The following is a 27,972-nucleotide window of genomic DNA, read 5'->3' on the forward strand; positions in this document are numbered from 1 at the left end:
AAGCAAGGAGCAGGCACAATAACCTGCGAGTTTTGGGTTTTGGGTGTACCAGAGTCCACGAATACTGGGCGTATGGATCAATTCGTGGCACACCTACTGACAGATCTGTTCGGCAATGAATCCTTCACGGCCACATTTATAGTTGAACATGCCCACCGCTCGCTTGGACCGCACCCTAACCCTGACTGCCCTCTTAGAACGCTTATTGCATGGCTGTTCACTTTCAGGGAACGAGATATCATTTTGAGATTGGCAAGAGAAAAGGGCCCATTGAGCTGGCAAGGATCCACATTATCCATATTTCTGTACTTTTCTGTCTGGTGCACTTGGCTCGACGCAAGTTCATGGGAGAAAAGGCCACCGTTCGACACAGCATGATCTATCCAGTCTGCCTTTGGGTGGACAACGGCAAACCACACATCTTTTATAACCCGACAGATGTGCAAACCTTCTGCAGACAATATTCTGAGAAACAGGGCTCCCGCCAGGGCTCCCCTGGCAGATCTCCGCCGGATGTCCGTTCCAGTGCCAGCGAGGACCTCTTTCCATCTGGTTGACCTCTGAATTGTAAGCATGCATATAGAGGTCACTTACTGCAGTCATTGGCAGCGCTGTTATACTGGTACCTTCTAAAATACGAGTCCCATGATTGGAACGCAGCTGTAGCAAAACTGCTCTAACTTTCCTCCAACAGGATGCAGGGGTATGACATAGCGTTGCCACCCCCCTGTGATGTTCACACATTTATCACTTTGCAGACATCTATGGCTATAGGGAGTTTTGAATCTGATAATCTTATGTGGGGGTTGTACTTGGTGGACAGCTGCTTTGTATGAGAGGGGGTTGGGGACCTTAGGAGTTGTTTCTCATTTAAGTTTTGTTCTTTCAGTGCTTTGCGATATCGCTTTTCTCTTCCAGGGGATGCTCATCAATAGTCATAAGCACTGAATTATCTCTGCCCACGTGCGGGAACCCGTAGCATATACAAAAAAATACATATATGTTCGAGGCATATGAGCTGCAGATTATACACTGTGCATAGATCGCCATCTGGTGTTGGGCCCGGATGTTTGCAGTTTGTTTTTCTTCTTGGACAGTCTTTGGAAGTCACGAGTTCGGTGACTCCTCCTTCGGTCCGTACTGCGCATGGGCTTCGCCTCCATCCTCAGATTGTTTTTTTCCGCCATCGGGCTCGGATGTAATACTTCGTGCTCCGGCTTCGAACACTCCCAGTTCGACCTTCGACGAAAAATCCTCGTCCATCGAGATTCTTTAGACGAAATCGACTTCTTCATCTCTCTCTTCGGCACTTCTTCGATTCCAGGCATCGGCAGCGGCCTTCGGGCCTATCTCGACTCCGGTCTCGGCCGATGGAAAGGACTCCCTTCAAGAAGTGCCCAAAATGTGGGTCTAAATTTCCCCACACCGATCTCCATCAGGTTTGCAACCTCTGCCTCTCTCCCGAACACGAGGCCCGAGACTGCCCCGCCTGCAAGTCTTTTCGTTCGAAAAAGACTATTCGGGATCGACGAGCTCGACGCACCATGGCGCACTCATCGACCTCGGCTCCACCTGACATCTTCGGAGAAGACACCGGAGCTTCGGGACAGCAGCACACCGAACAGGAGGACGATGTCGTCAGCGCTTCCGAGGCCGACGACTCCGACGTGGAGGAGATCACACCGACGCAGAGGGTCGTGAGTACTCTACCCCCTCCCACTCCCGCGCCCATACCGAAAGAGACTCCGGTTACCCCTTCGCCTCCGGGCCTAGGGAAAACCAAGCCTACTGCTTCCATCACCCCACCTTCGGGCCCGGTGAAAAAGCATCACAAGTCTCCTGGCGGCTCGGGCTCGAGCCAGCCTCCAAGCGGCGCCGAAAAACATTCTTCGGCACCGAAGAAAACAAGCTCCGTTCCGAAGCCATCGGTGTCGAAACCTGGCCTCTCGGTGCCGACCAAACACAAATCCGTCGGCACCGACGCTTCCGTGTCGAAGCCTGCCTCGGCGCCGACCAAAAAATCGGACACCCCGAGAAAGCATGGCGCGGATAAACCAACGAAGCCGTCGGTTCCGAAAACATCGGCACCAATGGAGGAATCGGTGCCGGAGGAGCTTTTCACGCCGGATCCTCTTCAAAAGACTTTAACAAAGGATCCAAGGAATGGACATTTAATTTTGTCTTCCAAGAAAAGACATTTGGACAAACCAACTCCTCCTCCACCACCAAAACGGAAGGACTCTGCCACATCCCCGTTCAGAGTACCCTCCCCACCTCCTCCACCTCCTCCACTCCCTCCATCTCCGCCCCCACCTTCTCCACCCTTGCCTCATCGCTCTCCAACTCCAGACCCTGATGACCAAGGAGATCCATTCTATGATCCAACAGATGCCCCGCAGGACCCCACTCCTCCAGGAACACCTGACCCATGGGAGGATTATCACAATCCAGATGTCCCAGATGTGCCTCAGGATGATCTCTATCCATCCAGCCCATCCCCACCAGAGGACTCCCTGGGGTTCCACCACCTCTTACAACGGGCGGCACATTATCATGGGGTGGAGTTACAGTGATCCAGTTGAGGAAGACTTCCTACTTGACACTTTTGACATAGCAGATAAATCTACCGCTATATTACCCATGCTTAAAGGGGTGACCAAACATGCGACAGAGGTTTTCAAAGACCCCGTCAGAGCTAGGGTCTTAAACCCCAGAATAGAAAAGAAGTACAAGGCAGCCCCCACGGATCCTGTCTATATTAAAGGACCTGCGCCCCTAGACTCATTAGTGGTATCCACAGCTAGGAAGCGCTCCAACTCTGTCATCTGGTGAGGCTCCACCACCTGATAAGGAGTCCAAGCTCTTAGACGCGTCAGGCAAACGCACTGCCTCGCAAGCTGCCAATATGTGGCACATCGCCAACACGCAGGCGCTGCTGGCGCGGTACGACAGAGCGCACTATGATGAGCTGGAGGCTCTCATGCAGCATCTCCCTGAGAAATATAAGAATAGAGCTCATGAACTGATACAAGAGGGAAAGATTATTACCAACACATCTATTAAATGTGCACTTGACGCAGCAGACACAGCGTCCAGGGCTATAAACACCAGTGTTCTGCTTCGCCGCCACGCCTGGCTCAGGATCTCAGGCTTTAAACCAGAGGTCCAAGCATCTATATTAAACCACCCTTTTGACCAACAACACCTATTTGGCCCAAAAGTAGACGAAGCCCTGGAAAAAATGAAGAAGGATACAGATACGGCAAAGTCTATGGGAGCACTACAATCACACACCCCTAGACGCTCCTTTCGCCGTTCCTCCTTTCGAGGCTCTGGCAGAGGTTACTCTTCCGATAACGCCTCCACGTCCTATAAGTCCCCTCCTCAGAATACCTTCACAAATGGCTACCAAAGAGGTGGATATCGAGGAAACAATAATAAAGGCAGGGGCAAAACCAATACCGCCCGTTCTGCCACACCGCCCACACAATGACTTTCCCCCGCTCCCCCCAGACCATTCCACTCCGGTCGGGTGCAGACTACAGGACTTCCTTCAAACCTGGGAGACCATAACGTTCGAGGCATGTGGGCTGCTGAATTCATATCTGTGCATAGATCGCCGCCTAGTGTTGGGTCCGGATGATTGCACATTGTTGTCCTGGAAGAGTCTTCGAAGTATCACGAGATAGGTGGCTCCTCCCCTGGACTACAGTGCGCATGGGCATCGTCTCCATCCTTAGATTGTTTTTTTCCGCCATTGGGTTCGGATGTGCTATCTTAGCTCAACTTAGGAATATTCAGTTTTAGGCCAAAAGGCCTTTAGTTTTCGTCGGTACAGTTACCGTTCGGTGTCGACTACTTACTTTAGTGCTCCGCACCTTCTTCCAACTTTCGGATCGGTTTGGTCCGAACATCGAAGCTCAATCGACAATGGAATCGAGGACTCCATTCAAGAGGTGTCTGTTATGCCACGCGAAGTACCCACATATCGACGTCCACCCAGTCTGCAATAAATGTCTCTCGCCGGATCACGACGAATCGAAATGCATGGCCTGTGCCCGATTCCGATCCAAGAAGACTCTGCGGAATCGACGGGCAGCGAGACTGGCGGCGCAGCAAGCAGCGCCTGCTCCAACCAACATATTCAGCACCGAGGACGAGGACGCCGAGAGCGTGGAAGAAGTAGTCTCTAGCCCCGCTTTCGAACATGATTCCCGATCGTAAGACGACGAAGTGATATTTCAACGTGAAGAAACCGTCGATGAGGTAGGAGACTACGACGAGGCCTACGGGGCCGAAGAAGACAGCTCTCCTGAGGAGCTAGGCCAATCCGTCCAAACGGAGGCCGAAACAGTACGTCGTCATAAGTCTCCGGTCGAGGGATCGCCTTCGGGCCTTACCCGAGATCAAACACATAGTTCTTCGGCCCCGCCTTCCGGTCCGGCCTCGCACACTTTGCAAGAGCCAATATTACCGAAGACGACCGGGTTCTTAAACCCAAAACCAACCATCGCTCCAGTCCCTTCGAAAACGAAAGTGAAACTGGTGGTGGTCGGATCGAAGACGTCGAAGCCATCCACTACTCCGATGCCGAGAAAGGTCGTCGGCTCCGACCGCGTACAAAGAGACTTCGGTGCCGAGCTCACCGCGGCGGATGCGGTTGCCACCCCGAAAAGGCAAGCCCTCGGGCGCCACAAGGCACCAACACCTTCGGCGCCGACATCGAAGCCCATAACCTCCGCAGTTAAAATGGCCGCCCCAGCTACGTCAACATCTAGCGCAACGGCGCCGACTAAGTCCTCGACTACGTCAAGTGTCAATACCTCCCTTCGGACCGATGACCCCCTTCCTGCAAAAAAGTCGGGGCCGGCCTCAACGCCTACTACTACGGTGCCCACCAAACCACCAGCTGCGTTCACTGTGCAGCAGGTCTCCGCATCTTTGCAACGCATCCGTGACCGGGCAACCCTCCACTCTATCTCGGGTCCCGACACGACCAAACCCTCTAAAGCGCACTCTGAGCCAACCAACATTACGTTTGGGTTGCCACCGCCCTCGGCACCGAAACTATTCGAAATTCGGACACGTGTCCTCCACACACAGTCCACCACCTCTGGGCTTACGGAGCAAGACTCTTCGGGGCCACAATTTATCGACGCCGACACTGGCAGGTTAATGCTCCACAAGCGCAAAATAACGCCAGTTAGGGAAGAGGAGCCCTACAAAATTCCTCTTAAACGCAAACTGCCGGCGGGGCCGGAACCAGTGCTCCAGGAACACTTCCAACCCTTCCAGCCCGATGTCCCCGATGTCCCTCCGACGATGGAAAGCTCCACACTCACAGTCCGGCTTCCGAGCCAATCACAGCACCGAGACCGCCCTCCTCGCAGCCACGGACGACATCCGAACCCTGCTCGACAACGGGGAAACAGCGGCCCTCATCCTCCTGGACCTCTCCGCAGCGTTCGATACTGTCCGCCACCGCACCCTGGTTAAATGCCTGAGCAACGTCGGAATCCAAGAAAAGGCACTGGAGTGGATCATCTCGTTCCTCGCCGGAAGAACCCAGAGAGTCCGCCTCCCCCCGTTCAGATCGGAGGCCACCAAAGTCATCTGCGGCGTACCACAAGGTTCATCACTCAGCCCCACCCTCTTCAACGTGTACATGAGCCCCCTCGCAGCCATCGCACGCCAACACAGCCTCAACATCATCTCCTACGCCGACGACACCCAGCTGATCCTCTCCCTCACCAACGACCCCGCCAACTCCAGAACTAACCTTCACGAAGGGATGAAAGAAGTAGCCGAGTGGATGAAGAACAGCCACCTGAAACTGAACTGAACTCAGACAAGACGGAAGTCCTCATCCTTGGATCAACACCATCAGCCTGGGACGACTCCTGGTGGCCCCCGGCACTAGGCAGCGCACCCAAACCAACGGACCACGCGCGCAACCTGGGCTTCATCCTGGACTCCTCCCTGTCGATGACCAGACAAGTCAACGCCGTCTCGTCTTCATGCTTCAACATCCTACGCATGCTCCGAAAGATCTTCAGATGGATCCCCACCGAAACCAGGAAGACGGTCACCCAGGCACTTGTCACCATTGAGTAGCATGCTATACAAATTTCTTGATTGATTGATTGTAATCGGTGTGTTAGTGGTTCCTTCGTGCTCTGCCATTATATAACCCTCTATATCGTGATTGTGCTTATGTATCACAACCTCATAGTATACTATTCCAAAGGAACCATTGCTTTTCCTATATAACCCCTTGCTCTTTGTAGCCTGGGTGTGTGACCGTCCCTCCCTCTTGCCCTCTGTAGCCTGAGTGTGTGCCCCCCTTGCTCTCTGTAGCCTGGGTGTGTGCCCCGTCCCTCCCTCTTGCTCTCCATAGCCTAAGTTTGTGCCCCTGCTTCCTCCTTCGGCCCTGAGTAGCCTGATTTTGTGCCCTTGCCTCCTCCCTCTTGCCCTCCGTAGCTTGAGTTTGTGCCCACTCCCTCTTTAAATCGTAGCTTGAGTTTGTGCCCCTGCCCACCCTTGCCCTTTGTAGCCTGGGTTTGTGCCGCCGCCCACTCCCTCTTGCCCACCGTACCCTGGGTTTGTGTCCCTCTGCCCTCTAGCCTAGGTAAGTGACCCCACCCCTCCCTCTTGCCCTCTGTAGCCTGGGTTTGTGCCTCCCCTTGTCCTCTGTAGCCTGACTTTGTTCCCCCTCCCTCTTGCCCTTTGTAGCCTGAGTTTGTGCCTCCTCCCTCTTGAAACCGTAGCTTGAGTTTGTGCCCCCCCTTGCCCTCTGTAGCCTGAGTGTGTGGCCCCCACCTTGCCCTCTGTAGCTTGGGTGTGTGCCCTGCCGCTCCCTCTTGCTCTCCATAGCCTGAGGTTTTGCCCCTCTTGCCCTCTGTAGCCTGGTTTTGTTCCCCTGCCCCCTCCCTCCATAGCCATAGCTTGTGCTCCCCCTTGCCCTCTGTAGCCTGGTTTTGTGCCCCCACCCTTCCCTCTTGCCCTCTGTAGCCTGGGTGTGTGCCCCCCTTGCTCTCTGTAGCCTGGGTGTGTGCCCCACCCCTCCCTCTTGCTCGCCATAGCCTGAGTTTATGCCCCTGCTTCCTCCTTCTGCCCTTTGTAGCCTGGTTTTGTGCCTCGCCCCCTCCTTCTTCCCTCAATATCCTGAGTTTGTGCCCTTGCCTCCTGCTTCTTTCCCTCTGTGGCCCACATGTGTATTTTGAGCGTATTTAGCATCTCTGTGAAGGTTCCATTTCGAAGGGAGATGTTTAAAAAAGTTGGTTTGAATAGTTTCGTTGACAAGAGGTTCAAAATAAGATATGACAAATTCAGACAAATGATCTACAGAGTTTGGTTCAAAGTCTCTCCAGATGTCGGACGAAATCCGTGTCAGTTGATTGTCCGTGACATTGATGTTCATTGTTTTATACCTTCTCTGGCATTGTATTCATGGGATCTCTGAGAAAAGATATGTTCGAGGCATATGAGCTGCAGATTACAAACGCCATCTGGTGTTGGGCCCGGATATTTGCAGTTTGTTTTTCCTCTTGGAAAGTCTTTGGAAGTCACAAGGTCGGTGACTCCTCCTTTGGATCGTATTGTGCATGGGCTTCGGCTCCATCCTCAGATTGTTTTTTCAGCCGTCGGGCTCGGATGTAATCTTCGCGCTCCGGTTCCGAACAGCTTCCAGTTCGACGATCGACGCGCAATCCTCACCTCAATTTGCGGTATTGTTTCGATCGCGATCTCCCCACTCGACGCGCCTTTCTCATCGGCACAGACCTTCGGTTCCAGTCGTCAACGGCGGCCTTCGGGCCTACCCAAGCTCCGGTCCTGGCTAATGGAAAGGACTCCATTTAAAAAGTGCCCTCGATGTGGGTCCAAATTCCCCCACACCGATTTCCACGAGGTATGCAATCTCTGCTTCTCCCCTGAACACGAGGCTCGAGACTGTCCGGCCCAAGAAAACTATTCGGGACCGAAGAGCCAGACGAACCATGGCACACTCCTCGACAGCGATTCCGGACGACATCTTCGGAGAAGGCGTCGACGCTCCAGAACAGCATCACACCGAAAAAAATAATCTCGGCGCCTACCAAACAACCGGAGCTTCCTAAGCATGGTTCCAAACAACGAACCGGCACAGATAAGCCTAAGAAACCAACGGCCCCGACGCCTTCGGCGCCATCGGACCAACCAACCTCACCAGAACTCTTTACACCGGATCCCTTGCAAAAAACACTAACCAAGGATCCCAAAACTGGACATTTAATGCTCTCTATCAAAAAGAGACAGTTGGAGAAACCTGCTCTGCCTCCACCTCCAAAAAGGAAGGACTCTGCTACCTCCCCCTTCAGAATACCTTCCCCACCTCCGCCACCCTCTCCTCCTCCAGCATCCCAAGCTGCCAATATGTGGCGTATCGCCAATACACAAGCGCTACTAGCCAGATATGACAGGGCCCATTATGACGAATTAGAAGCCATAATGCACCATCTCCCTGATAAATATAAAGCTAGGGCCAACAAACTAATTCAGGAGGGCAAAACCATTACTAATACCTCCATACGTTGTGCCCTAAATGCAGCAGACACAGCCTCCAGGGCCATCAATATTAGTGTCCTCCTCCGTCACCATGCTAGGCTAAGGATCTCAGGTTTTAAACCAGAGGTACAAGCCTCCATTCTCAACCATCCCTTTGACCAGGAACATCTGTTTGGCCCAAAACTGGATGAGGCCCTAGAAAAAATGAAAAAGGACACTGACACGGCACAATCTGTGGGAGCCTTGCAATCACACTCTCCCAGACGCTCCTTTCGCCGCTCTTCCTTTCGGAGCACATCCAGAGGCTACTCCTCGGACACTGCGTTCACTTCATACAAATCCCCTACTCAGTCCACCTTTACAAGGGGTTACCAAAGAGGTCGCTACAGGGGTAACAATACCAAAGGCAGAGGCAAAACAAACACCGCCCGCTCTGCCACACCACCTACCCAATGACTTCCCCCCCCAGCTCCCCCCCCCCCCAGACCATCCCACTCCGGTCGGGGGCAGACTCCAAAATTTCCTTCCTGTCAGGGTTACCATCACCTCAGACAAATGGGTAACACAAATAATTCGGTCAGGCTACTGCCTAGAACTAATATCTACGCCCCCCCAAACATTCCACCCAGACAATGCCCAAGAACATCTAATGTTACTAAAACAGGAGGTAATCTCCCTCCTACAGAAAAGGGAAATAGAACACGTTCCTACCAACCAACAAAATATGGAGGTCTACTCCCTATATTTTCTCATACCAAAAAGGGACGAGACTCTACGGCCCATCCTAGACCTCCGGCCCCTAAACAGATGCATACACTCAGACCATTTTCACATGGTAACGCTTCAGCAGGTACTTCCGCTCCTCTCCCAAAACGACTTCCTCACCACTTTGGACCTAAAAGACGCTTATTTCCACATTCCACTGCACAACGCTCACAGGAAGTACCTCAGATTTGCAGTGGACGGACAACATTACCAATTCAAAGTGCTCCCGTTCGGAGTCACGACAGCACCACGAGTATTCACCAAGTGCCTAGCAGTGGTGGCAACACATCTGCGAAGAGAACACATTCATGTCTTCCCGTACCTAGAAGACTGGCTGATAAAAGCCAGCTCATACAATCAGTGTGTACAACACACGTCCACCACTATCCAACTACTTCACCAGCTAGGCTTCACGGTAAACCACGAAAAGTCCCATCTACAACCATCCCACGTGAAACAATATCTTGGTGCCACCATAGAGACCTCAAAAGCGCTAGCCTACCCGAAATCCCCCAGGATTGCAAGCATTCAGGCTCTACGCGCAAAATTCATGGCACAACACTCCCTTCCAGCTCGAGTGTTCATGCAACTAATAGGGATGATGGCCTCTTGCATCTTCATAGTACCTCACGCAAGACTCCAGATGCGTCCTCTCCAAGTGTGCTTAGCACGCCAATGGAACCAGGCCCAGGGTTAATTAACAGATCTGGTGTTGGTAGACGGTCGCACCCATCGCTCTCTGCAGTGGTGGAACACCACAAACCTTTCCAAAGGTCGACCGTTCCTACACCCGGTTCCTCAGATAGTACTGACAACCAACGCATCGCTCTCCGGCTGGGAAGCTCATCTATTACATCTCACCATGCAGGGCAAATGGACACCTCAGCAGAAGTTACTCCCTATCAACCATTTGGAGTTACTAGCAATCTTCTTAGCCCTAAAATCTTTTCAAACACAGATTTCAGGCAAGGCAGTCCTAATCCGCACATGCCAACCATGTATTATATTCAAAAACAAGGCGGCACACACTCTCCACAGCTCTCTCAACTAGCACAGAGCATATGGAGATGGGCCATACCCCAGAAAATCTTTCTCCTAGCCCAACATGTCCCAGGAGTGCAAAACACTATGGTAGATCTGCTCAGCAGACAAACACAACAAATCCACGAGTGGGAGCTTCACCCGCAAGTTCTTCACCTGTACTTTCAAATGTGGGGGCATCCACAGATAGACCTCTTTGCCACCCACGAAAACACCAAATGCCCAAGCTTTGCCGCCAGATTCCCACACCCATTGTCCAAAGGCAATGCGATATGGAAGAACTGGTCAGGCAGATTTGCGTACGCTTTTCCGCCTCTCCCACTCATTCCACTAGTGGTGCGCAAACTACAACAACACTCCCTCATACTAATATTGGTAGCTCCAACTTGGGCCAGACAACCGTGGTTCACCACACTGCTGGAACTATCTGTAGTACCGCACCAAAAATTACACCTCTCTCCAGCCCTCTTGACCCAGAACCATGGAGAGATCAGACACCCAGACCCAGTTCAGCTCAATCTTGCGATCTGGCTCCTGAAATCCTAGAATTCGGGTACCTAAATCTTCCCCCTGACTGTATGAATGTCATCAGAGAAGCTAGACGACCTACCACTAGACCGTGCTACGCCGCCAAGTGGAAACGCTTTGTTGTCTATTGTCATAACAACACCATCAATCCCCTGGACGTGTCCATTCAACACATCATAGGCTACTTACTCCACCTACAAAGGTGCAATCTAGCCTATACATCCATTCGACTGCACCTCGCAGCCATAGCAGCTTACCTACAAAACAGGCAACATCTATCACTCTTTAGAGTACCTGCCATTAAAGCCTTCATGGAAGGCCTTAAAAGAATATTCCCCCAGAGTGCCACCCTCACCTGTGTGGAACCTAAATATCGTTCTCACAAGACTAATGGGGCCTCCCTTCTAACCTCTGCACAAATGTGAACTTCAATTCCTAACATGGAAAACCGCTTTTCTTGTAGCCATCACTTCCCTCAGAAGGGTCAGTGAGATACAAGCACTTACCATACAAGAACCTTTTTTCCAAATGCACTGTAACAAGGTTGTTCTCCGTACCAACCCAAAATTCCTCCCTAAAGTCATTTCTCCCTTTCACCTAAACCAATCTGTAGAGCTACCGGTATTCTTCTCGCAACCACAGACCGTTGCAGAAAGAGCTCTACACACACTAGATGTCAAACGAGCCTTACTCTACATCGAGAGAACACAACCTTTCTGTAAGACCAAACAACTGTTTGTCTCTTTCTCACCACCACACAAAGGCAACCCCATCTCCAAATCAGGAATAGCTAGGTGGATTGTCAAATGCATTCAAATTTGCTACCACAAAGCAAAACAAACGCTATCCATTCCCCCTAAAGCCCATTCTACACGTAAAATAGGGGCTTCCATGGCATTCTTAGGGAACATCCCCTTAGATGATATCTGCAAAGCAGCTACATGGTCAACACCGCACACTTTCACTAAACACTATTGTGTAGATGTGCAAACTAAGCAACAAGCTAGTGTGGGCCAGGCTGTACTCAAAACATTATTTCAAACCACTGCAACAGATACGGGTGGTCGCCGCTAAGGTTGGGTACTGCTATATAGTCTATGCACAAGTGTGTAATCTGCAGCTCATATGCCTCGAACGGAATATGCTACTTACCAGTATGCATCTGTTCTTGGCATCTAGAGCTGCAGATCTACACCCACCCTCCCGCCTCCCCGGCTACCTGTATCTGTTCCAGTTTATCTTATTTAGATACCACACACGGGCCTCTTCACTGTTATTACTACGCTCCATCTGTCCCTGCTGGCGAAAAACAATCTGAGGATGGAGCCGAAGCCCATGCGCAATACGATCCAAAGGAGGAGTCACCGACCTCGTGACTTCCAAAGACTTACCAAGAGGAAAAACAAACTGCAAACATCCGGGCCCAACACCAGATGGCGATCTATGCACAAGTGTGTAGATCTGCAGCTCTACATGCCAAGAACAGATGCATACTGGTAAGTAGCATATTCCTTTTGAAGTGAAATAGGATATAAAATCATTTTTGGTGTTTATTTTGTTCTTTTTAGCTCTGGTGGAGTTTTAGATGTTCTTTTTGTGCTCCAGCTTCTTCAAATTCTCTTGCATCCTCATGTTTTGTTGAAAGATTATCCATAAACAACAGATTGCGTTTTCTCTGTATGATTTCCCTATTTTGATGGGCGCTATATAGTCTGTTTCTTTGGGGCAGTATTGTAACTTGAGCAGGTGTGGTTTACATCAGTCGATATGACCGTAGCAGCGCCAGCTTTCTTTACGGCAGCTGCATTTTTTTGAAGATCTGGTATATGGTAGAAAGATCTTCTGAGCATAACGGAGGCTGGAAATCGCTTATATTTGTGCCGTTGAGTCGAACACCCTATATATGGGATCTTGGGATGGACCGAATAATCCACTTGGTTGATCCTTACAAGTGATGCTATGTTTGTGGCCGCTCAGTCCAGTATTTTTCATTTGGTTGTTCCTGATTGTGGGTATTATGGAGGTATTAAGCTGCTCCAGTAGATCTGTGGCACAAGAGACATAAGAATTATTCCAGTGTGTTATTTTATCAATAAGTTAATGTTAATGTTAATGTTAGTGGGAATTTGTAAAGCGCACGTACGCCGATTGGCTTCATGGCGCTGGGGAACCAGATTGACGGGGAGGCAGAAGCTAGCCCTGAGTAAACAGCCAGGTTTTCAGGAGTTTCCTAAACACGAGAAGGTCAGTGCAGGAGCGAATTTCAAGAGAGAAGGAGTTCCACAGTTTGGGAGCAAGAGTGGCTAATCTGCGACCTCCTAGACGTACCTTTTTAAAAGTTCGGAATAGTGAGAAGAGAAAGATGAGCGGACCTTAGGTTACGTGTAGGAGAATACCCAAGTATCAGATTATTGATGAACTCCGGGCTGGTGCCATGCAGGGATTTGAAAATAAGGCAGCCCGTCTTAAAGACTCCGCGCTGTGATATAAGAAGCCAATGTAGTTTCCTCAACAATGGGGAGGCAGATTGCCATTTAGGTTGATGGCAAATCAGTCGCGCTGCCTGGTTTTGAACCAGCTGAAGTCGTTTGAACAGATAGTGGGGCATTCCCAAGTAGACCGAGTTGGAATAGTCTAGATGAGATAATACCGTAAAAATCATGGCTTGGATCAAGGTGTCGTGGGTAAGGAAACGGTGGATTTTCCTGATTTTACGCAATTGGAAAAAACACTTGGACACCACAGCTCCGACTTGGGTTTTCAATGACAAATCACTATCCAGGAATACTCCTAGCGTTTTAGCTGAACTGGAAGGGGTTGGAGGCGGACCGAGTGCAAGGGGCCAATAGTGGGGGCCCCAGTGCTTAAGGCTATCGCCAGTGAGATCTATTTCTGTTTTTCCAGGATTCAGTTTAAGATGATTAAAATCCATCCAAGTTTGGATAAATAACATGGTATCCTGGAATTCCATAATAGAGTTATTGGAACTGTCAACCCTAAGGAGGAGCTGAAGGTCATCAGCATAGTTAAGGACCAGTACATTTCTTTCTTTAAGTGACTTAACCAAAGGGGCCATATAGATATTGAATAAATGAGGAGAAAGGGCCGAGCCCTGGGGCACCCCACAGGTGGTAGTATGTGGGTTAGATGAGAACTGACCCAGGCGGACAGCATGAGAGCGTTCCTCCAGAAAAGAGGAGAGCCAACGTGCCGCGGTCCCCCGAACTCCGGCCCTCCTTACACGGTCGAAATACTATGGTCGACCGTGTCGAAGGCCGCGGAAAGATCCAGCAAGACCAGGGCTCGAGGACAGCCTTTGTCAGCAAAATCACGCAGGCTGTCAACAACCGTCAAAATCACAGCTTCGTGGAGTGTGCGGGTCGGAGTCCAGATATTTAGACCGCTCCAGAAAATTAGAGAGACATTTAGCTATATAGCCCTCCAGGATTTTGGCCAGGAAGGGTAGCAAAGATACGGGACGATAGTTGGAAAGAAGCGCAGGATCAGCTCCCAACTTTTTCAAGAGAGGGACTACTATAGTGAAAGCCAAGGGGACTGTGCCTGATGTGATGGATTTATTCAGTAGGGCGAGAGCAGGACCAGAATGAATAGCAAGGCACTCTTTGAGAATGCGAGGAGGGCAACAGTCAGAGGGAGCGCCTGATTTAGTTTCCACTAAAAGGGCTTGAAAGGCCTTTTCACTAATGATAGGGAAACCGCTAAGGGTACTGTTATTGCAGTGTGGACTGGGAGAATCCAACTGAGGGGGATGGGACGGGATACTAGCTTTTATTAAAGAAATCTTGTCAATAAAGTAATCATTCAATGAATCACATAATTGTTGGGAAGGCGCAGCCTTCAGCAGGGTATGCTGCGGGTTAGAAAGTTCATCTATTATAGAGAAAATTACTTTAGAGTTGTTATTAGATTTCAGGATACGGTCAGAGAAGAAAGCTGTTTTGGCAGTCAGAATGCTTTTCTTATACTCTTTCTGAGCAGAGATATACTGTAATCTTTTTCCTGGAGTGTATTGCTGAGGCCATTGTCTCTCTAGTTGACGTACAGCCAGTTTCTGGGCCTTGAGATCATCCGAGAACCATCTGTTTGCCTCTGCCCGACGTACTAATTTTACTCTTTTAAATGGGGCGTGTTTATTACTGGCATCGAGGAGCCATTTGGATACTTTATTTTCCAGGGTATTAACATCATGGTCCAGTACCAGAATAGTGTCAGCTAGTGTGTTAAGGAAATCTTCTTTGTTAATAAGATTCCATCTTCTAGCGGAACCTCCTCCCAACCCATTAATTTTCGTGTGAGTAAGAATTTCAATAGATGGTGGTCGGACCAGATAAAAGGTAAGACAATAGGGATGGAAATATTCACACCAATAGCCCAAATTTGATCCAAAATCCGCCCCTTAGAATGAGTCGGGGAAGTACTAATAATTAATATTGTTTTTAATAATGTCCTCCTTTAGAGAAGGAGTATAATATGATGGGAATTAATTTTCCTCCTATGAGGAGTCGCCCATGTCGGTGTGCGTTGTGGGTGAGAGGAAACTAGTGATAAGGATTCGTATAACACAAGCCTCAAATCGAAAGCAAAGGTCTTTGAAAGAAATCGGTTAAAATGTCTAAACCCAACACTACATAATAGAGTGCAGAACATGTGAACCTGTAAAGTACAAAACCTCACAATGCGGTATTTGTGGTTGCAGGTAAATATTGTTTTCCCGTTCAGACTATAAAGTTGTTGAGGATGCTGTGGGAATACTTATGTGACAGATGGTTTTTAAGAAAGCGAGGTACAGGTAATGACCAGGGAAGTGGACACTCTGGATGTCCTTTGTGAGAGACAAGAAACAGAAACACTCGATTCAGGCTACAACCCTTGGATTGCCTACAGGGCGGTGACTGATCCCTCAGAACCACTCCATTCAGCATACGATCCTTGGATTCCCTACTGAGCAGTTACTGATCCCTCAGAATCCCTCCATTCAGCAAATGATCCTTGGATTGCCTACTTGGCGGTTACTGATCCCTCAGAATCACTCCCTTCAGCATACGATCTTTGATTGCCTACTGGGCGGTTACTGATCCCTCAGAATCACTCCCTTCAGCATACGATCCTTGGATTGCCTACTGGGCGGTTACTGATCCCTCAGAATCCCTCCCTTCAGCATACGATTCTTGGATTGCCTACTGGGCAGTTACTGATCCCTCAATCGCTCCCTTCAGCATATGATCCTAGGATTGCCTACGGGATGGTTACTGATCCCTCAGAATCACTCCCGTCAGCATATGATCCTAGGATTGCCTACGGGACGGTTACTGATCCCTCAGAATCGCTCCCTTCAGCATACGACCCTTGGATTGCCTACAGGGCGGTGACTGATCCCTCAGAATCAATCCATTCAGCATACGCTGCTTGGATTGCCTACTGGGCGGTTACTGATCCCTCAGAATTGTTCAGCATATGATCCTCGGATTGCCTATGGGGTGGTTACTGATCCTTCCGAATGACTCCCACCAGCATACGACCCTTTGATTGCCTACTCGGCAGTTACTGATCTCTCAGAGTCACTCCCTTCAGCATACGATCCTTGGGTTGCCTACTGAGCAGTTATTGATCCCTCAGAATCGCTCCCTTCAGCACACTATTCTTGGATTATCTCCTGGGCGGTAAGGATCCCTCAGAATCACCACCTTCAGCACGCGGTCCTTGGATTGCCTCCTGGGCGGTTAGTGATCCCTCAATCACTCCCTTCAGCACACCATCCTTGGATTGCCTACTGGGAAGTTACTGATCCCTCCGAATCACTGCCTTCAGTATACGATCCTTGGATTTCCTACTGGGCGGTTACTAATCCCTCAATGACTCCCTTCAGCACACGATCCTTGGATTGCCTACTGGGCAGTTACTGGTCCCTCAGAATCGCTCCCTTCAGCATACGACCCTTGGATTGCCTATTGGGCGGTTACTGATCCCTCAGAATCACTCCCTTCAGCATACGATCCTTGGATTGCCTACTGGGCGGTTACTGATCCCTCAGAATCACTCCCTTCAGCATAAGATGCTTGGATTGCCTACTGGGCGGTTACTGATCCCTCAGAATCGTTCAGCATATGATCCTCGAATTGCCTATGGGGTGGTTACTGATCCTTCCGAATGACTCCCTTCAGCATAAGATGCTTGGATTGCCTACTGGGCGATTACTGATCCCTCAGTATTACTCCCTTCAGCATACGATACTTGGATTGCCTACTGGGCGGTTCCTGATCCCTCAAAATCACTCCCTTCAGTATACAACCCTTGGCTTGCCTACTGGGTGGTTACTGATCCCTCAATCACTCCCTCCAGCACACGACCCTTGGATTGCCTACTGGGTGGTTACTGATCCCTCAGAATCACTCCCTTCAGCACACTATTCTTGGATTGCCTCCTGGGCGGTTACTGATCCCTCAGAACCACTCCATTCAGCATACGATCCTTGGATTGCCTCCTGGGCGGTTACTGATCCCTCAGAATCACTCCCTTCAGCATACAATCCTTGTATTGCCTACTGAGCAGTTACTGATCCCTCAGAATCACTCCCTCCAGCACTCGACCATTGGATTGCCTCCTGGGCGGTTACTGATCCCTCAGAATCACTCCCTTCAGCATACGACCCATGGATTGTCAATTGGGCGGTTATGGATCTCTCAATCCCTCCCTTCAACACACGATTCTTGGATTGCCTACTAGGCGGTTACTGATTCCTCAATCGCTGACAACGGGAATCCACAATTATCAGATTATGAGATTTTGACTGGAACACACTATCTAACTTTGCAGAAAAGAAATACTATGTTTATGCAGGCATTCAGAAGCAGATGTTTGCACGGTCCACTCGCACATACACCACATAAAACATTACACTTCTGTTCAACTGAGGACAATGTTCAATACACTTACATAGAAAGATAGAATGTCCTCCTGTCTGAGAATCAGTGTGTCAAACTAAGTAGTAGGACGTGTCTCATAAAAGATTGTAGCTTTTCTCAAAAAGATGCCACTAGGATGTTGAGGGTTAACAGCGAAGAAGGGAGGTTAATGAAAATAAATGGTGCGAAGTAACAGTCTGAATCTGTATTTCATTTTTACATTTTTTTTTTTACAAATGCGTGAACCATCTGTTCATCCCAGCAGAGACCTAGATTTTGTTCCGTTCACTTTACACAAACTGTAGTTAGGATGTGGCTAGAGCAGTGGTGCTTGTAGTGAACACCAATGCCCCGTGTGTTTAGAAGGCGGACTCCAGAAGCGTCTTCCCCTGTGATTGACCAGTCCTAAGCAAGATTTGTGATATTAAATGCAGAGTTGGGGAAATCTTTCTCAATACTAGTCAGCCTCAAGAGGAGTAGCCGATATCCAAGGATCGACCCTGCAAGAACCTATTACCATTGAAGCTCAGGCATATGGACAGACATGATCATATTAGCATACAGCTCCTCCTTGCTCTATGTTTTAGGGCTATATATGGCTCTAAAACCTCCAAAATACAATCGTCAGAGGCACCCTCACATACCGTCCCCCTCCTCCAGTCCCGCACTCCATCTTCTGCAACACTATCTCTAATTTCATTGCGCCTGGCACCCTGGTCTCCAAGGACTATATTTTCCTCGGCAACCTCAACTTCCACCTTGATGTCCTCCACTGACAGCAATACCGCCCACCTCCTCGACACTATGAGCCGCCTCGGACTGACCCAAATCATCTGCGACCCTAAGCACACCTCAGGACACATGCTGGACCCCATTTTCACCTTCATCAACCACGTCAAATACAGCCACATCATAAAACTCACATGGACTAACCACTTGATCGTCCACTTCAGCATCTCCAGCCCCAACACCGCAGCTGGAGTAAAATGACCACTGGACAAATGCCCTCAACACCTCCAACTCAGCTGCCGCCCCTCAAACTGGAACGAGGAATTAAGAACTTCAAAACCAGGCTCACCAAATGCACCAACAACATTGCCCCTATCAAGAGCAACAATCACAGAAGATCCTCTGAAAAGGCCAGCTGGTACACACAAGAACTCAGAACACTGAAATGTGACAGCAAACAGCTAGAGAGGAGCTGGCACACCAGCAAGGACTGCCCCGGTAGGGCACCCTCAAGACCTCCCTCAACCTCTACCACTGCCTGCTTAGAGCAAGAAAAAAGTCAACCCTGTCCGCATGTTCATCAAAAACATCACCAACAACAGCAAGGAACTCAACATAGTTATCCAACACGGCTGCCAGAGAAAACCGTATACAGAAACTTCGAACCCCAACCTACACCCACAGACTTACTCAACCGATACAACCTCACCACAACTGGCACAAACCGCAGACTAACCACCTGGAACCAACTCTCCACCCTGGACTCCACCTCCATCATGAAATCCACAGATCAACGTGGTCACCTCCACCTGCTTCCTTACTCTGCATGCTACGTAAGATCTTCAAGTGGCTACCCCTGCACACGAGAGGCACCATGACAAAAGCCCACATCACCAGGCGACCATACTATGGCAACACCCTCTACGTAGGAATCGCCGCACGCCTCCTACAGCAACTCCAGACCATACAGAACGTTGCAGCCAGACTCTTCCTTGACCTCCCCAACGTACCCACATCACACACCACCTCAGGCAACTGCACTGGCTTCCCGTACAGAAGAGATGCCAATTCAATCAGCTGGCCCATGCACACAAGGCTCTGCACAACCAAGGACCTACCTAAAGTAACCACCGCCTGAACTTCCACCTACCGTTAAAGTTTACGCTCTGTCTCCCTATCACTTGCCCCTACTCCTGCATCTACTGAAGCCGAAGTGGAGGACGCTTCTTCTCCTACATTGCAGCACAGACATGGATCACCCTCCCCACGCACCTCCGGACCATCACCTCACTTCCGGAATTCCGAATGGCCCTCAAGACCTGGCTGTTAGAATGAACCTACGGGGCCTGCAAGCACATGGATATCCTATCGGGTGATTAGCCGGGCTTTATAAATCCTAATTGATTGATCATGATGATTGCGGACTACAAAAATCTGAATGTTTTGTGACTGTTGTTGGTTGGTTTGAATATTATAAAATGCTACTTTTCCATCCACATGTTTTAGACCTTTTCAGAGAGCGCTGCTTTTCTTGACTGTGATCGGTTTGAGTCCAAACTTGCATCTCTTCAAGTCCATGTGTGTGGTATTTATTAAAGTATAATGAAAATACGGAAATGTGCTGCAGTCAGACACAACTCCAATGAATAATCAGTGAAATAATATGTTCGAGGCATATGAGCTGCAGATTATACTCTGTGCATAGATCGCCATCTGGTGTTGGGCCCGGATGTTTGCAGTTTGTTTTTCCTCTTGGAAAGTCTTTGGAAGTCACGAGTTCTGTGACTCCACCTTTGATTCGTGTTGCGCATGGGCTTCGGCTCCATCCTCAGATTGTTTTTTTCCGCCATCGAGCTCGGATGTAATACTTCACGCTCCGGTTCCGAACTTTTCCAGTTCAATGTTCGACGTAAAAAATCCTCGCTCATCGAGCTTCTTTAGACAATAAATCATCTTAATCACCTTCTCTTCGGCACTTCTTCGATTCCGGTCGTCGACGGCACCCTTCGGGCCTATTCCGGCTCCGGTCTCGGCTGATGGAAAGAACTCCCTTCAAGAAGTGCCCTCGATGTGGGTCCAAGTTTCCCCACACCGATCTTCATGAGGTGTGCAACCTCTGCCTCTCTCCTGAACACGAGGCCCGAGACTGTCCCGCCTGCAAGTCTTTTCGTTCTAAAAAGACTATTCGAGATCGACGGGCTAGACGCAACATGGCGCACTCCTCGACCTCCGCTCCAGTCGACATCTTCGGGGACGACGTCGAAGCTCCGGGACAGCAGAACATCGAACAAGAGGATGACGACCTCGTCAGTGCTTCCGAGGCCGACCTGAGGTTTTTAAAGACCCAGTCAAGTCCAGGGTCCTAAACCCCCGTATAGAGAAAAAATACAAAGCCGCCCCCACAGACCCTTCATACATTAAAGGCCCTGCACCATTGGATTCCCTAGTGGTATCTACAGCTAGGAAGCGCTCAAATTCTCAGGCGAAGCACCACCACCTGACAATGAGTCCAAGCTCCTAGACGCGTCAGGGAAGCGCACTGCCTCACAAGCCGCCAATATATGGCGTATCGCCAATACGCAAGCGCTGTTGGCCAGATACGACAGGGCGCATTATGATGAGTTAGAGACCATCATGCACCATCTCCCTGAAAAGTACAAGAATAGGGCTAATGAATTGATCCAAGAGGAAAAAACAGTAACTAATACCTCTATACGCTGTGCCCTAGATGCAGCAGATACAGCCTCCACGGTCATAAACACCAGTGTCCTTCTCCGTCGCCATGCCTGGCTCAGAGTTTCAGGTTTTAAACCTGAGGTACAAGCCTCTATATTGAACCACCCATTCGACCAAGATCATCTATTTGGCCCCAAAGTTGATGAAGCCCTCAAAGATGAAAAAAGATACTGACACGGCGAAATCCATGGGAGCCCTGCAGTCACATACTCCCAGGCGCTCTTTTCGCCGCTCTTCCTTTCGGGGCACGGGCAGAGGCTACTCCTCGGATAGTGCATCCACGTCCTACAAATCCCCTCCTCAATCTACCTTCACAAAGGGTTATCAAAGAGGCGGATACAGAGGCAATAATAATGAGGGCAGAGGCAAGACAAATACCGCCCGCTCTGCCACACCTCCTGCCCAATGACTTTCCCCCGCTCCCTCCAGACCATTCCACTCCGGTCGGGGGCAGAATATAACATTTCCTTCACGTCTGGGAGACAATCACCTCAGACAGATGGGTGACCCAAATTATTCGTTCAGGGTATTGCCTAGAATTAACATCTACCCCCCCCAAACATTCCACCCAGGCAACGCACTATGTCTCAAGAACATACTACGTTACTAAAACAGGAAGTGATCTCCCTCCTGCAAAAAGAAGCCATAGAGCAGGTCCCCATAAAACAACAAAATTTAGGGGTCTACTCCCTGTACTTTCTGATTCCAAAGAGAGACGAGACTCTACGACCTATACTAGATCTCAGACCTCTAAATACTTACATACATTCAGACCATTTTCACATGGTAACCCTTCAACAGGTTCTTCCACTCCTCTCCCAGAACGATTTTCTCACCACTCTGGACTTGAAAGACGCATACTTTCACATCCCAGTACACCAGTCTCACAGAAAGTACCTCAGATTTGTGGTGGACGGGCAACACTACCAGTTCAAGGTGCTCCCGTTCGGAGTAACAACAGCACCAAGGGTATTCACCAAGTGCCTAGCGGTAGTGGCTGCACACCTCAGAAGACAGCACATTCACGTCTTCCCGTATCTGGACGACTGGCTAATAAAAGCCATGTCCTACGAACAATGTGTGCACCATACCACCGCTACAATCCAACTACTTCACCAGCTAGGTTTCACGGCGAACCACCAAAAGTCCCACCTGGTACCATCACATACAAAACAATACCTCGGTGCCACCATAGACACCTCAAAAGCCATAGCCTATCCCAATCCGGTCAGGATTGCAAATATTCAGGCTCTGCGTCAAAAATTCATATGTCAACACTCTCTCCCAGCAAGAGTGTTTATGCAACTAATAGGGATGATGGCCTCTTGCATCTTCATAGTGCCCCATGCAAGACTCCAAATGAGTCCACTCCAAGAGTGTTTAGCGCGCCAGTGGAACCAGGCCCAGGGGCAACTGACAGATCTGGTGTTGGTAGACGGTCGCACCCATCGCTCTCTGCAGTGGTGGAACACCACAAACCTTTCCAGAGGTCGACCGTTCCTGGACCCGGTCCCACAAATAATCCTAACCACAGATGCATCGCTCTCCGGCTGGGGAGCTCATCTGTTACATCTCACAGTACAGGGCACATGGACGCCGCAACAGAAGTTACTCCACATCAACCATCTGGAGTTACTGGCAATCTTCCTCGCCCTAAAATCCTTCCAGACGCAGATTTCAGGCAAGGCAGTCCTCATTAGCACAACATGACTGCCATGTACTACATTCAAAAACAGGGGGGCACACACTCCACAGCTCTCTCAATTAGCACAGAGCATATGGAGATGGGCAATTCCACAAAAAATCTTTCTCCTGGCCCAACACGTCCCAGGAGTCCAAAACACCGTGGCAGATCTGCTCAGCAGACAAACGCAGCAGATCCACGAGTGGGAACTCCACCCACAGGTTCTTCACCCGTTCTTTCAGAAGTGGGGGCATCCACATATAGACCTATTCGCCACCCACGAAAACAAAAAATGCCCAAGCTTCGCCGCCAGATATCCACACCCATTGTCCAAAGGCAATGTGATATGGATGAACTGGTCAAACAAATTTGCATAAGCTTTTCCACCTCTCCCACTAATTCCATTAGTGGTGCGAAAACTACAACAGCATTCCCTAACACTGATCCTAGTAGCTCCAACAGGGGCCAGACAACCGTGGTACACCACACTGCTGGAACTCTCAGTAGTACCACACCAAAAGCTACACCTCTCACCATGCCTCCTAACCCAGAACCATGGAGAGATCAGGCACCCGGACCCAGCTCAGCTCAACCTTGCGATCTGGCTCCTGAGGTCCTAGAATTCGGATATTTTAACCTTCTCCCTGATTGCATGTATATTATCAGGGAAGCTAGACGCCCTACTACTAGGGCATGCTATGCGGCAAAGTGGAAAAGATTTGTTGTTTACTGTCACAACAACACAATCAATCCTTTAAATGTGTCCATACAGCACATTATATGTTACTTGCTCCATCTACAAAGGTGTAACGTAGCATATACTTCCATTCGGTTGCACCTCGCAGCAATTGCTGCTTATTTACAGAACAGGCAGCACCTATCACTTTTCAGAGTGCCTGCCATCAAAGCCTTTATGGAAGGCCTCAAAAGAGTAATTCCACCCAGAGTGCCACCCTCACCTGTCTGGAATTTGAATATAGTTCTCACAAGGTTAATGGGACCCCCTTTCGAACCATTACATAAATGTGAGCTCCAATTTCTCAGAGTGAGTGAAATACAAGCACTCACTATACAGGAACCTTTTCTCCAAATGCATCAGAACAAGGTTGTACTCCGCACCAACCCAAAATTTCTACCCAAAGTCATCTCTCCATTCCATCTAAACCAGTCGGTAGAATTACCAGTCTTTTTCTCACAACCTCAAACCGTTGCGGAAAGGGCTTTACACACACTGGATGTTAAAAGGGCTTTACTTTATTACATCCAACGAACACAACCTTTCAGGAAAACCAAGCAGCTATTTGTCTCCTTCTCTCCACCACATAAAGGCAACCCTATTTCTAAATCAGGGATAGCTAGGTGGATTGTAAAATGCATACAGATTTGCTACCACAAAGCAAAGCGAACACTATCTGTTCCCCCTAAAGCCCACTCTACAAGGAAGATAGGGGCTTCTATGGCTTTTCTGGGAAACATACCACTAGATGACATCTGCAAAGCAGCGACATGGTCAACACCGCACACTTTCACAAAATATTACTGTGTAGATGTGCAAACCAAGCAACAAGCTAGTGTGGGCCAGGCTGTACTAAAAACACTGTTCCAACAACTGCAACGGATGCCGGTGGTCGCCGCTAGGGTTGGGTACTGCTATATAATCTATGCACAGTGTATAATCTGCAGCTTGTATGCCTCGAACGGAATATGCTACTTACCAGTATGCATCTGTTCTTGGCATGTAGAGCTGCAGATCTATACACGCCCACCCGCCTCCCCGGCTACCTGTATCCGTTCCAGTTTATCTTATTTAGATATAACACACATGGGTTTCTTTACTGTTACTACTACGCTCCATCTTTCCCTGCTGGCGAAAAACAATCTGAGGATGGAGCCGAAGCCCATGCGCAATACGAACTGAAGGAGGAGTCACCGAACTCGTGACTTCCAAAGACTTTTCAAGAGGAAAAACAAACTGCAAACATCCGGGCCCAACACCAGATGGCGATCTATGCACAGTGTATAGATCTGCAGCTCTACATGCCAAGAACAGATGCATACTGGTAAGTAGCATATTCCTTTCCTCACCTAAAATCATAATTGCGTTCCTAGCTTGAGGATATATAGGTGGAGATTTAGATTTGTAAAGTACACTTATGTATTGCATCAGTATTTTCATGGTGAGCTGAAGTAGGTGAATGCCACAACTAGCACGGTTGTGTGGTCACATACCACTTGTTGGTAGTGTTCCATCATATTAAAGCCCACATTTGAATCTGTGAAAGTCAGGAATACGATGCCTTTCAGTGTGGCGATGGGGAATGAACTTTCTCATCTTTATTAAGTTTTGCCGCAGGCTCGGTTTCTTAATGATGAAAAGTTTCAAGTGTAAGTTTCTGCTGCAGAATATTTCATGCCCTAGAAAGTCTTCCTGAGTAAAGTTCAGGAAATGGAGGTCTCTAGTAGATTACCTGGAGTACTTTTGCGATGCTTTGTGAATCAATAAAATGCCAGAGAGATTGACCTGTAACATAGGATTAATCTCACGGGATCAGATTTCGAATGTTCTGTCTTTGTGCATCGTGCACTGTGATTGTACTTGCATATACATTACATACATACGTATACATGGGTAACAACTAGTTCTCTTGGATGTCAGCCCCGGTGGAGTGCACACCTTCCTCTGTGGGAGCGCAGACATATTAAACTGGATAGGAACCACTCTGCTAGGTTGACTACAATGTTTAAACACTTGTAACTGATATCTAATGGTGATCCACACGTTGCAGCTTTGAATGTTAGCAAGCCATGTCAGCCTTTCATCCTGCCAGGGTTGCTGAATTACTGAGTACCATTTTGTTGTGTGATGAGGACACCAGTTTATTACTGTGCTACAAAAATCGAAAACGGGTATCATGTGCTGCATTAAAAAATGTTGTCAATGTCATTTTAATTAAAATGAGTTTTCTTTTGTAATTGAACAGAGGAGAGCTGTCCAAGAGCAAGTGTAAAGGACCATTCCCGGGGAAGCAGAGATGCCCAGGAGTACGCCGTCACAGCATCAGGACCTGTGCCCCTTCATATAGAAGTACGCCAGAATATGAGCAATGGAGAAGACTGCAAATCAAGCAGAGACACCCCTATTCACTCGAGTACAGGTGCAGACATAACACCTTACTTCTGTCCATCTGGATTCTATAAAAGCTCTCTGCTAGAACCCCATCACAGACCCTCTCAATGCATGGGTGGTGGGAAAATCCAAACTCAGAACTTTGTCCAGCACCAGAGGATGCGTGTCAGAGGCTGGCCATATGAGTGCATGGAAAACAGTCTCCTCAACCTGCAGCCAGTAAACCAGCAATCAATAACGCAAACAGACGAGAAGCCATTCAAGTGTACAGAGTGTGATAAAAGCTTTCGTCAGGGCTCAACCCTCCTCCGTCACCAGCGCACACACACCGCTGATGGTCCGTACCCTTGTGCTCAGTGTAGCCAGAGCTTCATCCAACACAGAGATCTTATTAGACATCAACGGAGACACAAAAAAACAAAATCCTTCCAGTGCACAGAATGTGATAAAAGCTTTGGCCACAACGCAGCTCTCATTCTGCACCAGAAAAGCCATGCCGCAGAGCAGCCATATGTCTGTGCTGAATGTGAGAAAGAGTTTCCACACAAGAGGGACCTCGTCCGGCACCAGCGAACCCACCGCGAGAGGATCTATCACTGTACACAGTGTGAAAAAAGCTTTAGCTACAAAATATCCCTCGTTATCCATCACCGGACCCACACAGGAGAAAGACCTTACCAGTGCACAGAGTGCGAGAAAAACTTTTATGACAACTCGCGCCTTCAGAAACACATGCGAATCCACACAGGAGAGACCCCCTACAGATGTACAGAATGTGGAAAGGGCTTTAAAGAGCGCAGAAGTCTTACTGCCCACCAGAGGACTCACATGGCAGATCGACCATACAAGTGCCCCGAATGTGGGAAAAACTTTAGAGACCTACAGTCTCTTGTGGCTCACAGGAAGAGGCACGGAGGAGACAAGCCACACTCGTGTACTGACTGCGTGAAGAGCTTCACTCAGAAGAGAGACCTCCTCAGACACCAGATGAGGCACAGTGGGGAGAGACCCTATCAGTGCCTAGGATGTGAGAAAAACTTCACTCAGAAGAGGGCTCTCCTCACCCATCAAAAGTCGCACTCCGGGGATCGACCATATAAATGCGCAGTGTGTGAGAAAAGCTTCAGTTACAAAATATCCCTAGTCATACATCACAGAACCCATACTGGGGAGAGACCGTATCAGTGTACAAAATGTGAGAAAAACTTCTACGACAATTCACGCCTGCAGAAGCACATGCGAATTCACACAGGCGAGACCCCGTATAAGTGTGTGGAGTGTGAGAAAGGCTTCAAAGAGCGGAGAAGTCTGATTGCGCACCAGAGGAAGCACACGAGGGACAGGTTGTGGCCATGCGTGAACTGTGATAGAAGCTTCCAAGACCAGAAAGCTCTTTCTGCGCACAAACTCATGCATACAGAAGAACCACTATATACTTGTAGTCAATGTAAGCAGCTCTTTGGCATCCGCTCTCTGCATGAGAGTGGAGAGGGGACCTATGTGTGCAGCGGGTGTGTCGAGCACTTCACTGGTCAGCAGTCCATAGCTGGGCTTCAGTGAATGAGTAGAGGCCCCGGATGTGTATAGATAAGACTTGGGGCCCTGGAATCAACATTGCCTTAACTTTCACTGGTCACTCCCGCAAAGGAGGAGCTTTATATGTGTACACTCAGTTTAATTTTTACATGCACTATAGAAAGCACTTGCAAATATCTTGATTTTGACAACATGGGGTCATGTTCCTAATAATTTAACAGGCAATACAGACAAATTGAAATTGTAGAGGCTAATATCATACTTTCAGGAGCAAACACTGCAGTAATAGTCAAAGAAGGCACGCTGGAGCTAAGCTTTTCAGATGGATGATGGTGTGGGGCCAAATATTGTGTGCATAT

At 49.0% G+C, this 27,972-nt stretch overlaps 1 protein-coding gene across 2 annotated transcripts in view; it reads left to right on the top strand.

Annotated features, from left to right (window-relative positions):
* The window catches only part of LOC146822549 (uncharacterized), a 249,153-nt gene that overhangs the window by 135,248 nt on the left and 85,933 nt on the right, over window positions 1–27,972 (top strand). Inside the window, exon 8 of one of the 2 annotated variants that reach the window (XM_085613666.1) lies at window positions 25,932–27,524. In XM_085613666.1, the coding sequence (XP_085469792.1) occupies window positions 25,932–27,524 (1,593 nt within the window). Of the gene's footprint in view, window positions 1–25,931; window positions 27,860–27,972 lie in introns of those variants that run through there. The other variant, XM_085613667.1, reaches the window with a different exon arrangement.

Source organism: Triturus cristatus, chromosome 6, assembly GCF_964204655.1.
Source record: "Triturus cristatus chromosome 6, aTriCri1.1, whole genome shotgun sequence".
Lineage (NCBI taxonomy): Eukaryota > Metazoa > Chordata > Amphibia > Caudata > Salamandridae > Triturus > Triturus cristatus.